The sequence below is a fragment of the Populus alba genome, chromosome 5 (assembly GCF_005239225.2).
Source record: "Populus alba chromosome 5, ASM523922v2, whole genome shotgun sequence".
Taxonomy (NCBI): domain Eukaryota; kingdom Viridiplantae; phylum Streptophyta; class Magnoliopsida; order Malpighiales; family Salicaceae; genus Populus; species Populus alba.
The window spans coordinates 2,536,638-2,548,011 of record NC_133288.1 but is presented as its reverse complement, the minus strand read 5'-3'; the positions used below and the strand labels follow the sequence as shown (position 1 = coordinate 2,548,011).

The following is an 11,374-nucleotide window of genomic DNA, read 5'->3' as shown; positions in this document are numbered from 1 at the left end:
GCAATCTCATCAGGTCTAATTCCAGACTCTTCCATCTTATGAAAGATCCCTATTGCTTCTTCTCCATGACCATGCATTGCGAGCGCAGCCATCATCGAAGTCCAAGAAACAATGTTTCTTTCATTCATTATTCGCTCGAAAACTAGTTGAGCCATATGAACATTCCCACACTTGGAATAAGTATCCAATAATGCATTGTTAACTGATACAATCCAAGCCAACCCAGATTTCTCAATAAAGCCATGTAATATTTTGCCAAACTCAAGTGCACCTGCCTGTGCACAAGCTGAAAGCACTCCAGTTAAGCTTGTCTCATTCGGCCTCATCCCCTTCCTCTGCAGCTCTCTGAAAAAACTAAAAGCCTCTTCAAAATACCCATTATGAGCAAAACCAACAATCATGGTACTCCACGAGACATCATCCTTCATTGGCATCTCCAAAAACATCTCCCTTGCCAGTTCCAGCTCCCCAGCTTTCGTGTACCCAGCAAGCATAACATTCCACGACATCAAGTTCCTAACAGGCATCAAGTCAAACAATTCTCTTCCACCCTTCATATCACCACCCCTACAACACGCAGTGACCATCGCATTCCAGGCAATCGCATTTGGCTCAGGCATTTCATCAAATACCTTCCTCGCAAACCCAACAAACCCGCATTCCCCATACATACTAATCAAAGTCGTCCCAACAAAAAGATGGGTATCAAGCCCATGAACCAATGCTTGACAATGCAACTGGATTCCAACTCTCACAGACCTCAAATTCGCCGCCGCTTTGACAATAAAAGCGAAAGAGAAACTGTCAGGATGAGATAAAGAGTTCCTCCTCATTTCAATGAACTTAAGAAGTGAATCCTGGGGTCTATCTGACTCATAAAGTCCTCTAATGAGAGTGTTGTTCATGAAAACATCTGGGTTTGGAGTGTAGCGAAAGAGGCGGCAAGCATAGTGCAGAGAATCAGAGAGCGAAATCGCACAATGGTGCAGTAGCTTTCCTGCGATGAAAGGGTCAGATTCAAGGCCGAGTTTGAGAACATTGGCGTGGATTTGTTTGAAAGTTGTCAGGCTCTTGCAAATATTCAACAAAGACAGACAGAGAGGTTCTGTCTTGCTCATTGTGTACATCAATGGCTTCCCAGGCCATGCATTCTTTATTCTTTTTTATTTTTTCAAACAGGCAAAAACAACTTCTTTGAACCCCGCATGTATATCAATATTCAATTTCACCCCTGATTTAATTTTCAATTCACACCCTCTATGCAATTATCTTGATCTGTCATCGCAGAACCAATCCATGTCTATGTGTTGTTGACTTTTTCCAAGATCAACATCTTCTTATCCCCGGTAGCTCCAACCTCCATTGGCAAAGAAGTATCATTGAGTCTAGTCAAGGCATCGTCAAACTGACTCGCACAATCCCTTACTGAAAAACCACTCCACCGCCGTATACATGTGCCGCACTAGTAGAAAGAAGACGTGACAACGTTTCTGTGAAGTTTACTTTGACAGTCACTTGTGAAGGAAACTTGTAACGTTTCTTTCACTTCTGAGAAACCTTGTTCTATTCTGTTAGATGTTAGAATAGAATACCAATGGGCCACTAGGCATGCACACTCAAATTGAACAAGTCATTCTAGATTCCAAGGCGCCATTGCTCATGGTAAAATGTCCCAGGCTTGCAACCAGGGGGTGAAGGCTTAAGTGTTAAGCTCAGTCACCTCATGCAACAAATTTAATGGTGAGACTCTTTAATTTCCCGTACATATGTCCCTTCATTCACGATGAGGTTTAAGACTTTTGACAGAAGAGATACCCTGCCAAAAGATTGCAACTACTCCATTTTCTTTGTTCTTTTTCTTTTTGATTGAGAATTTAGTACCTATTTATATTTAGATCATTTTATATAAGATAAGTGTTAGAAGCCATCTTTTCTTATTTGTGTTTGTCATGTATACAGATCTGAAAAGTGTGGGAGTTCCCTGTCTCTTTTGTTCTGAAGCTCACAATTCCTCGAACTGCACCTCTGGAATGGAACAGGTTCTACCTATCTGCGAACATTGCTCTTTTCCCTGTAGCCTTTTTGTATGCTTGCAACTCATCCATGCCATTAGATCATCCCATTGTATTCCGTTTACCACTCATTCCCACTCTGGCTCGTAGTACTTTTCTCAAGCTCTTTGCTCGCAGTTCTGCACTTTATACTCGAAAAGGAACCCCCAGAGACCGAGCAGATATTGCTGGTGCTTGTGTCATTTGTAATGGGTGTCGTTTGGACATCCACTGTTGCTGGAGAACTACTAAACTGCCTGAAAGCTCTTGGGATAGTTCACAATAATATAACCTATATATTTAAAAAATAAATAAATTGTGTTGTTACTAACAACGCAACCCAGCCATGTATTATTCTCACATATATTTTTTATAACTGTGCTAGTTTAAAGAAAAATTGAAACTTGTTATTTGGAAATTTTTTTTGATATTGTGTAGTTTCTATAGCTATAGCTGTAAATTATGTTTTAATTTTTGTTTTGATATGTCAATGGAAAAAGTATTTTTCAAAAAGATAAAAATAATATTATTTTAATTTATTTTTAAATAAAATATTTTTTAAAAAAATCTAAATAAATACACTAGCAAACACGGATAAAACTGGACAGAACAAAATCCAAGTTCTGATTTGACATTAAAAAGGTAATTGACGTAAAGGGTAATTTCGTCAAAAGTAACAAAAGAGACAGAAGCCACTAAAGGGCAAACTTCTGAATATATATACGGAGTCAGAAGGGAAACACAAGACAAAGCACATCACAAGCAGCTTTTGTTTCCAATCTTAGGTTTGTTCCTATGAAACATTAGCTCATCGTCATATATAAAAAACCGTCAAAACTCATGACTGCAACTTTGCTGATCCATAATCAAACCCTTAAATATAAATAAATATATGGACACCGAATTTACATGAAGTAGATCCCATATTTCTTTTCTTGCTAAAAGTTCTGCTTTTTATTCTTTTCTTTAGGTTCTTGATCTTGCAAGCAGAGAGTACAAGCTCTGCAGAAGGGAAAGGTAACCACACAAGCTCTTATCTTTCATGTACACACATATACAAACATACGCATGTCACATACTGTGTGTTTTTGTTTTGCTCATCGATCTTGAGAATTAGAAACCGTAAAGATAGATGGGTTTTGCTTTTCATGTGATTTTAGGAAGGTTTTGTTTTGTTTGGTTAGAAATCCAAGCAGGTATGAGGCTTTTTGGATTTATGGAGTTGGTGTGTGTATCTTTTTTTCCTTTCTTTTTCATCAATTGAGTTTTGTTTTAAGCTCAGATTTCTATGTGATGTGATGTGATGCTGCTTGTGGTACTGTAAATGGATTGCAATTTTTGTTTGTTTATTTAGGAAGAGTGTTTGTAATTTGCTTTACCTTTTGGTGTGTGCCAAAAAATTACCAGTAGAAGATCAAGATCATCACTAGTTTGTTTTGGGCCCATAGTTGATTGCCTGTAGGCATAATGAAACACTGGAAGAGATGTTGCAAGTAAATCAAACTCGTTTCATTTAAACATAAAGAAAAAACAAGGAAGATGATTGAAATCTCTGTTAATATTGTAGTGATTATGGAGTTACTTTTGGTAATGGTTTCGGGGTTCTTACCCTTTTCTTTGTATTTTCGTTTTAGCATCAATGTATTTTGTCTGAACCCTGCTGTTGAAGAGGTAGCTGTTTGCATATATCTTGGGGATTCACTTCTAGAATAGGAAGCATATCAAAGATGTACTGCTAAAAGGTTTGGAAAGTTCATATTATTCTGTTTCGGTTTGGGAGCTGAATAATGTCAACTAGAAACGAATTTCTTTCTATAATTACACTTTGTTGTTTTTGGGTGGGCCTTCTCCATCCCGAGTGAGCATAATAAATGTTAGACACCGTACCTTTTGAATCTAACCATTGAAACATCACGGTTATGTGGCCTTTTTTTGTTTTTCCTAGCATAAAGAAGATAAATTTCCTATCAAAAGGTGCCAAAACAGAAAACCATTTCATTACTATGCTTGCTTGTGAATTAAATCTCATTGAAGTCATTGACTGATGGTGAGATATACCCTCATTGATAGAAGTGATAATATCCACAATAGCTCTATCCATGATAAAAAGCAAGTATGATGCTGTTATTCTGCATTTTAAGGCTCTGACTTTACCATTTCTTGGATCTTTTTGCAGAGAACTTGTTCATTCATTTATTTTTTTAATCAAACAATCTTGAATTGCACTTCCAGCATTTTTTTCTTTTTAATTATTTAGACACCTAATTGGATATTATGAAGTTGGATTTGCATCATCGTTTAGTTGCAACTGTTCTGCACTTTAGAGAATTGCCATGGCTCGGCCAATTTCTTTCATGCAATTTCCTTTCAACATGAAATCATATGATATGTATATCTATACACCGCAAGTTAAATGCTTAACTTAGTTTGCCGTGTTTCCTCATCTGTCGTGCTAAAAACAGAGGCATTAAGTTGCATATTGTTGCATTTAGTTGGATCAGAATGGAGCAAGGGCATGGACACCCCCCTGCTATAGTCAGTAGTACATCTCAACTGCAATATGGAACAAGTCCGTATCCGCCTAACCAAATGCTTGCTGCCTCAAATCCTGGATCAGTTACTGGTCAGCCTGTGGGAGCTCAGCTTGCACAGCACCAACTTGCCTATCAGCAGATCCACCAACAACAGGAACAGCAACTCCAGCAACAACTTCAGTCTTTTTGGGCAAATCAGTATAAAGAAATTGACAAAGTTACTGACTTCAAAAATCATAGCCTTCCGTTGGCTAGGATCAAGAAGATCATGAAGGCTGATGAGGATGTGAGGATGATATCAGCTGAGGCACCAGTTATATTTTCCAGAGCATGTGAAATGTTTATTTTAGAGTTGACATTGCGGTCTTGGAATCACACGGAGGAGAACAAGAGAAGGACACTACAGAAGAATGATATTGCTGCAGCAATCACTAGGACTGACATCTTTGATTTCCTGGTTGACATTGTGCCTAGGGAGGATCTGAAAGATGAAGTGCTAGCATCAATCCCAAGAGGAACAATGCCTGTCGGAGGACCTGTTGATGCACTCTCTTACTGCTATATGCCACCTCCGCATGCACCTCAGGTTGGAGCTCCTGGGATGATAATGGGCAAGCATGTGATGGACCCAGCTATGTACGCCCAGCAGTCTCACCCCTATATGGCACAGCATATGTGGCCACAAGGATCAGAGCAACAGCAGTCGCCCTCAGATCATTAGTAACTTTAGAATTGTAAGCTCTCCTTACCTTATCCACCATTGCTTTGTGTCTAATGACCAAGACCAGGGTGATCAGATGAGCATGTTGTACAGGAATGCTTTCACGTAACTGATAGTGCCAAGGTTTCTAGCCTTCTCATTAGTATGCTTTTCATACGCTCCTTTTCTAGTAAAAACCATCAATAGATATCACAGTTTGTGCTGAAGATTTCGGTAATAGTGGCTTGTATGATCAGATTTTATAGCTTTTCGTTTCCTACAAATGTACTTGATAATTGTTGAGCCATTAACTCCATCCTTTCGTTATGGTATGTGAACTCTGGTTTATTCAATGTGGAATTTTCTACACTCTACCTTGTGTAGAAATTGATATTAGATTTTGAATCATCATTGACGATGACACTGCCGTCTGGGCGGGGCATGATTCAAGGACCAAATCTTGCATGGTGTATTAAGTGTAGCCGACCTCATGAAAATCATGTAAACAAAAAGACAAGGTGAAAAAGATGGGAAAAACCCTCAAAATTTTCTATGTAATGGTAATCATATTCAATATATTGGTAGACAGGTCCTTCCAGAAGTTGATGAACCTTGCATTTAAAAAATTTACAAAGGTTCATGTAATGTACATACATCAATGAAATTGTGCAAAAAGAGAACCTGCTTTTATGTCATAAAGAGAAGAATAAGTGGCAACAAGGGAACTAATGAGACTAGCAGTAATTCTGTGGTGGATGCCCTTAACCCTATCTTTTTATTTCGAAGATGTGTCCACTGAAAGACTTCAGTATTCTTTCCATTTTCTCATGCAAAGGGGAGACCACCATGTAGATATGGTCAATTCATTTGTATCCTACAATGTCCGAAGGATTTTTCATATTTTGCAAGACCAGCAAACACCATAGTTGCTGAAAAAGCATAATTATAAACACACTTCGACTGGAAAATGAAGAGCACACCATTGTCCTCATAAGTTTAAACACACTTTTACTGGAAAATGAAAAGCATAACGTTACACCATCATCGCAATCATTTATTTAAGGGTCGGTAATAATACATGCACACCCAGATATTTCATAGCTTCTACACGCCACAGTTATTCACAAACTCGAAACCAGTTTTACTGAAGAGGTGCTCAAGTCTCTCCAGAAACATTAAACAGACACGTCCACCGCTTTCCTTCCGACTGATGCTGACCAGATCTTCTCGCCAACTTTCTTAGAAGGGCTGACCCTCCATTGCTCCGAGGTTGATTGATTGCCGGAGTCCGTGCAACATGTACAGATCCCAAGCAAAAACATCCTTGCAGAAATAGCACAAGTCATTAATTCTAAGATTATCAATTAACTTGGCATTTGCCATAAACAGTTGGTACCTTTTTAAGGAAGTAAAATCTAGAAGGATGCAGCGTACCTGTAACCTCATAAATGTTGGGTAATTCTGATTCTTCCTCCAAACCTTCGCCTCTTCCATGCTCCAAACTTTCGCTTCATCCATGCTTCAAACGATGCTTTATCATCGGGATCATAAGTATCCTCAGATCGATGAATCCGTACATGCCTCGGTATCTTGGATTCTTGCTGTGACCATCTTTGATTGAATTCCTCTGTCATCCACGCGAACGACAAAACCTCGAGATATCTCAAGTTTTGAAGTCCAGAGGGCACCTCCTCCAGCATTGGGCAAGATCTCATTTCTAGCCTTTCAAGAAGTGGCAATGCTCCTTCGTCTATTAGCATTTCATTCAAAGAATCCAGACCTACAAGATACAAATACTTGAGTTTCTGGAACCCCCCTCCTCCAAAATGCATCCTCTCTCCATTGTATGCCCAAAAGAGTACAAGAGATTTTAGATTGGGCAGAGCTTGAAGGACTTCAACGGATTCATCCATCAAGTTTGAATAACTCAATATCAGTTTAGATAGATTGTGCAGTTTCGAAATCCAATTCGGCAACCTGTCTAATTGACCCCCAAGCCAGAGACTCTGCAGCTGAATTGGAGGGGAAAATTCTGATTCCAAATCAAGAATTTCAACCTGGTGATTGACTGCATAAACAAGTAGCGACTGCAGGCTAGTCATCTTCTCTAATACAGTGCATAGATACCCTCCTTGTTCTCTTTTCAAATTGCAGATCCCAAATTTCCTCGTTTTCGTCAACACTTGTAGGCCCTCATTGAGAAAGCTCACATCATCTTCCACTTTAATTGTAAACAATGTTTGTAAGAACTCCAAATGCTTAAAGCTGCCTTTTATCTTCAATCCAGTAGCGTATCCACCATGAGCCAAAAGATGTTTCAATTTAGGGAAATCGCTGATCTCAACTGGCAGCTCTTCCACCAAAGAGAATCTCAAATCCAAGGACTCCAGGTTATGCAGCTTTCCTATTGATCTTGGAAGTTCTTCTACATCGGTATTTCTTAAGTTCAAATACCTTAGATGTAGCAAATTTCCAAGTTCATTGGGAAGGTGATCAATAGGACAGTCTTCAAAATCTAACGAAGTCAAAAGCTTGAATTTTGCAAATGTTACTTGAACTGTGGCCTTCTGCGGCATTGCTTTGTCAAAGACCATAAAAGAACGAGTTTGAGACCTGGTGCTACTCTTTGGAGGGTTACTTCCTCTATTGCTTATGGAGAGATGTCGTGCTATGCCTTCAAAAGTTAAGCAACTGCTGGAACACATGGCAGAGACTCAGTTCCTCTGACTTGGAAAGAATGACATCACGGACCATATCATGAACACGACATGTTTTGGGAAGTCCTTTGACACCAACTTCATCCACTTGAACCAAACTTCGACAAATGAGTTCAAAGAAGTATTCTTGTCCAACCTCCTCGAGTGTCATGCCCGGTTGTTCTTCTAATAGGCCATTAGCCACCCATAATTGAATTATTCTTCGACGTTTAATGGAAAAATCCTCAGGAAACATGCCAAAATATAAGAAACAAGATTTGAGGTGGTAAGGCAGATCACCATAGCTGAGAGATAGAATGTTAGTGACACTATCAATGTATGGATCACTCACCATTGCAGAACCACCAAGGCCACTGAGAACTTTTTTCCATTCTAGAATGCTCTTTTCTTTGGTTGCTAGAAGTCCACTAACAGCCACAATTGTCAGTGGCAATCCTCCACATCTTCTAACAATGTCCTGTGACAATCCCTCCAGATCTTTTGGACATTGCCCTTTAAACTCAAACCTGAATGCTTTATTGCAGAAGAGTTCCCACGCCTCCTTTTGAGGTAAAGGTTCTATATGATAGACATGAACCAATGAAGATCCTCTGCTAAAATTAGCAACATCCTCATTTCTTGTTGTGGCCAATATTCTACTGCCATTATCATGATCTAACAACGCATGATCCATGTTTCCCCAAAAGCTAATTTCCCATACATCATCAAATACAACCAGATATCGGTCTTGTCGTAACTTTGCTCTAATCTCCTTGATCAACTCCTCATCCTTGTCCATTTTTTTATCAGGAAAAGGCTCATTTATCGCTTTATAGAATCCCTTCAGCATACTCCTTGGTAGCTCCGTCGTATGATATGACTGAGACACGGTGATCCAAGCATGGTAACGGAAGTGCTCTTTCACCCTGTGGTTGTCGTATACTTTCCTGGCCAGTGTGGTTTTTCCCACACCTCCCATTCCAACCACTGCAATCACTTTCCTTTGAGAATCTCCACTTACTAAGTAGCGTATCAATTCATCTCTCCGAGATTCAATCCCAACAAGCTCAGCTTCTTCAATGAAAAGAGGACTCAGACGTCGATGGTGATCCATTAACCCTCTTCCTGCAGTGCTGTTGCTGCTTGATGCTCCCTGATTTGAAGAAATGAATTGGAATGTTTGTCTTCTATTCTTGATATCTAGAAGTGCTGATTTGATGTCTTTAATCTCTGATGCTATCTCATGACGTGAAATGCATGTTTTAATCAAAGAAGCAATTCTACAAAGGAGGTGACATCGATAATCGGGACGTCTTGCCACATGCAACACGTAATCATCAATGACATCTTCAATGCGATAAGCTTCTTCTCTTATTTGCTTTACCAGTACTTTCACACCGTCACCGATGCCTTCTTTCTCAGCCTTTGAATCTGCATCTTTCAGGAAAGCACGAATGGCTTCCAATTCTTCTTTGACACCAGCCAATTCATCATGGACGCCTTTCAGTAGTTTCACTTCTTGTTTTAGCAACGGAAGCAATTTATCAACAACAAGGCTCACCGCCGACTCTGCCATTTTCTTTACCCTGTCTTCTCACCTCGCCATTCCATCTTTCCCTGATTCCATCCCGTGACCATGCATGGATTCGGAAGTTAGTATTCTTAAACTATTTAGTTTGAACTACATATTTTGCACAACATAAAGCACCACTGAAAACTTTGATTTGTCTACAATCTTTAAGCTCTCAACTTCAATCTAATGTGGTACACAAATGAGCTGTATAGATTTTTTAAAAAAAGAGAGGAAAGGAAAGGGCTATAGAGAGAGATTTATGGCTTGTTTCCATTAGGGTATATGGGGTTTATTCTTTGTTAAAGAGAAGGAAGGTGCTTTTCGGTGAAGAAGAAGGAAAACACGAAGTTATTAATAGGAAAGTTTAACGAGGCTAGGGGTACTCGTCTGCAGTGTTTGAGTGGCCTCACCCGCAGCCACGTTAATTAACGTTTGATAACTCAAAAAAAATTGTTTTCGATAGGTAGAACCCACATAAAACCGGCGTTTCATCTCATCTAATAGTGGAGCGTGGCTCCACTGTTTACAGTGGAGCCACGCTCCACTATAGCTGTTCACTCTAAAGTAAACAGTTTTTTTTTTAAAAAAAAAAAAACCAGTGTACTACACTGTTAAAAGTTTAGGTTATTTTTTTAAAATAATCAGTTCAATTAATTGATTTCACTCGTACTATTCATGTAAATATAAATAATATTTTTTTCTGTTTGTTAAAAAAATAGTTTAAGATAAATTAAATTTACTCGTACTATAATTCCAATTTTATTCCTGATAATATTTTACCTAATTTTATTGCATGCTCAAAAAATCATGAAAACTATAGTTCTTGTCGAATGAATTTTGTACGTAATGAAATTGATTTTTTTTTTTAAAAAAAAAATGAGTTTTACTTGAAAAACTAGTATTTAATATTATTTAATAACACTACATAAATTAGAAGGATATCACATAATGACGTAACATTTGTGGAATTTGATCGCAATTCTAATTATGTTCTTGTCGAGTCCGACTCAGTTAAAAAAAAATCAGTTTTTATTTTTATTTTAATTGTGTTTTATTTAAAAAATTAGAAGGATATCGCTTAATGACGTAACAGAAAATTCAGTTTTTTGTTGTTGCGTGCTTAAGAAACCATGAAAAATATAGTTATTGTTAGGTATATTTCGTATGTGATGACATTTAATATAGTTTAATTGAATAATAAAAAATATTTGATATCAATATTATTTATTTCATGATGTAATAATAGTAGTTAAATCTACAATATTTAAATTAAAAATATTTTTAAATTATTTTATAATCTCAATTTAAAAAATAATTTTTAAACCAAACACATTAAACAATTTTTTATTGAACCACAATTTCAACTACAGTTTTAACCAAACATATATTTTTCAAATCTAACATTAACTAAAAGTATTTTTTTATAAAATAACTTTTTTAAAACCACAACCACAACAGCAACCGTAATATCAAAAACACCCTGGAGTGTTTCAACCGCGTTACAAACAGTAAATGACTTTATTTTTTATGTTTAAAAAATATGTTTTTTAAAAATTAAAATTTATTTATTTATTTTTATTTTAAATTAATATTTTTTGATGTTTTTAAATTATTTTAATGTACTAATATTAAAAATAATTTTTTTTAAAAAATATTATTTTAATATATATCTCAATAATAATCATTTTAAAAGAATAATTCTAACCACAATTTCAAACACCTAAAAAAATAAGCAAGTTGCATGTGTTGAAATTAGTACAATAAAAAGGATAATTGAGTTGTCAGAATCAAAACACATGAACGGAAGACAGGAAGATGGA

General features: G+C 37.3%; 3 protein-coding genes across 5 annotated transcripts in view; 1 reads left to right on the top strand and 2 right to left on the bottom strand.

Moving 5' to 3' along the window:
* The window catches only part of LOC118039899 (pentatricopeptide repeat-containing protein At1g74630-like), a 3,587-nt gene extending 2,239 nt beyond the window's left edge, over positions 1–1,348 (bottom strand). Inside the window, exon 1 of the mRNA XM_073409219.1 lies at positions 3–1,348. Coding sequence (XP_073265320.1) covers positions 3–1,127 — 1,125 coding nt within the window. The 5' untranslated portion in view covers positions 1,128–1,348. The remainder of the gene's footprint in view (positions 1–2) is intronic.
* A 1,442-nt stretch (positions 1,349–2,790) lies between these two features.
* On the top strand, positions 2,791–5,638 carry LOC118061329 (nuclear transcription factor Y subunit C-3). 3 transcript variants are annotated; one of them, XM_035074760.1, is made up of 3 exons: positions 2,791–2,836; positions 3,022–3,068; positions 4,514–5,638. In XM_035074760.1, exon 3 carries the CDS (start codon positions 4,554–4,556, stop codon positions 5,304–5,306), a length of 753 nt encoding a protein of 250 aa, XP_034930651.1. In that variant the 5' UTR covers positions 2,791–2,836; positions 3,022–3,068; positions 4,514–4,553; the 3' UTR covers positions 5,307–5,638. The 3 variants fall into 3 exon arrangements, with proteins under 3 accessions (XP_034930651.1, XP_073265170.1, XP_034930653.1); XM_073409069.1 differs by having other exon boundaries at positions 2,818–2,836; positions 4,544–5,638; XM_035074762.2 differs by lacking the exon at positions 2,791–2,836 and adding an exon at positions 3,686–3,793 and having other exon boundaries at positions 2,847–3,068.
* Positions 5,639–6,278: 640 nt separating this feature from the next.
* LOC118061330 (disease resistance protein RPM1) lies at positions 6,279–9,843 on the bottom strand. The gene is made up of 2 exons (XM_035074763.2): positions 6,720–9,843; positions 6,279–6,608 (listed from the first exon to the last, which is right to left on the bottom strand). Exon 1 carries the CDS (start codon positions 9,555–9,557, stop codon positions 7,962–7,964), a length of 1,596 nt encoding a protein of 531 aa, XP_034930654.1. The 5' UTR covers positions 9,558–9,843; the 3' UTR covers positions 6,279–6,608; positions 6,720–7,961.
* Between the last annotated feature and the right edge of the window lie 1,531 nt (positions 9,844–11,374).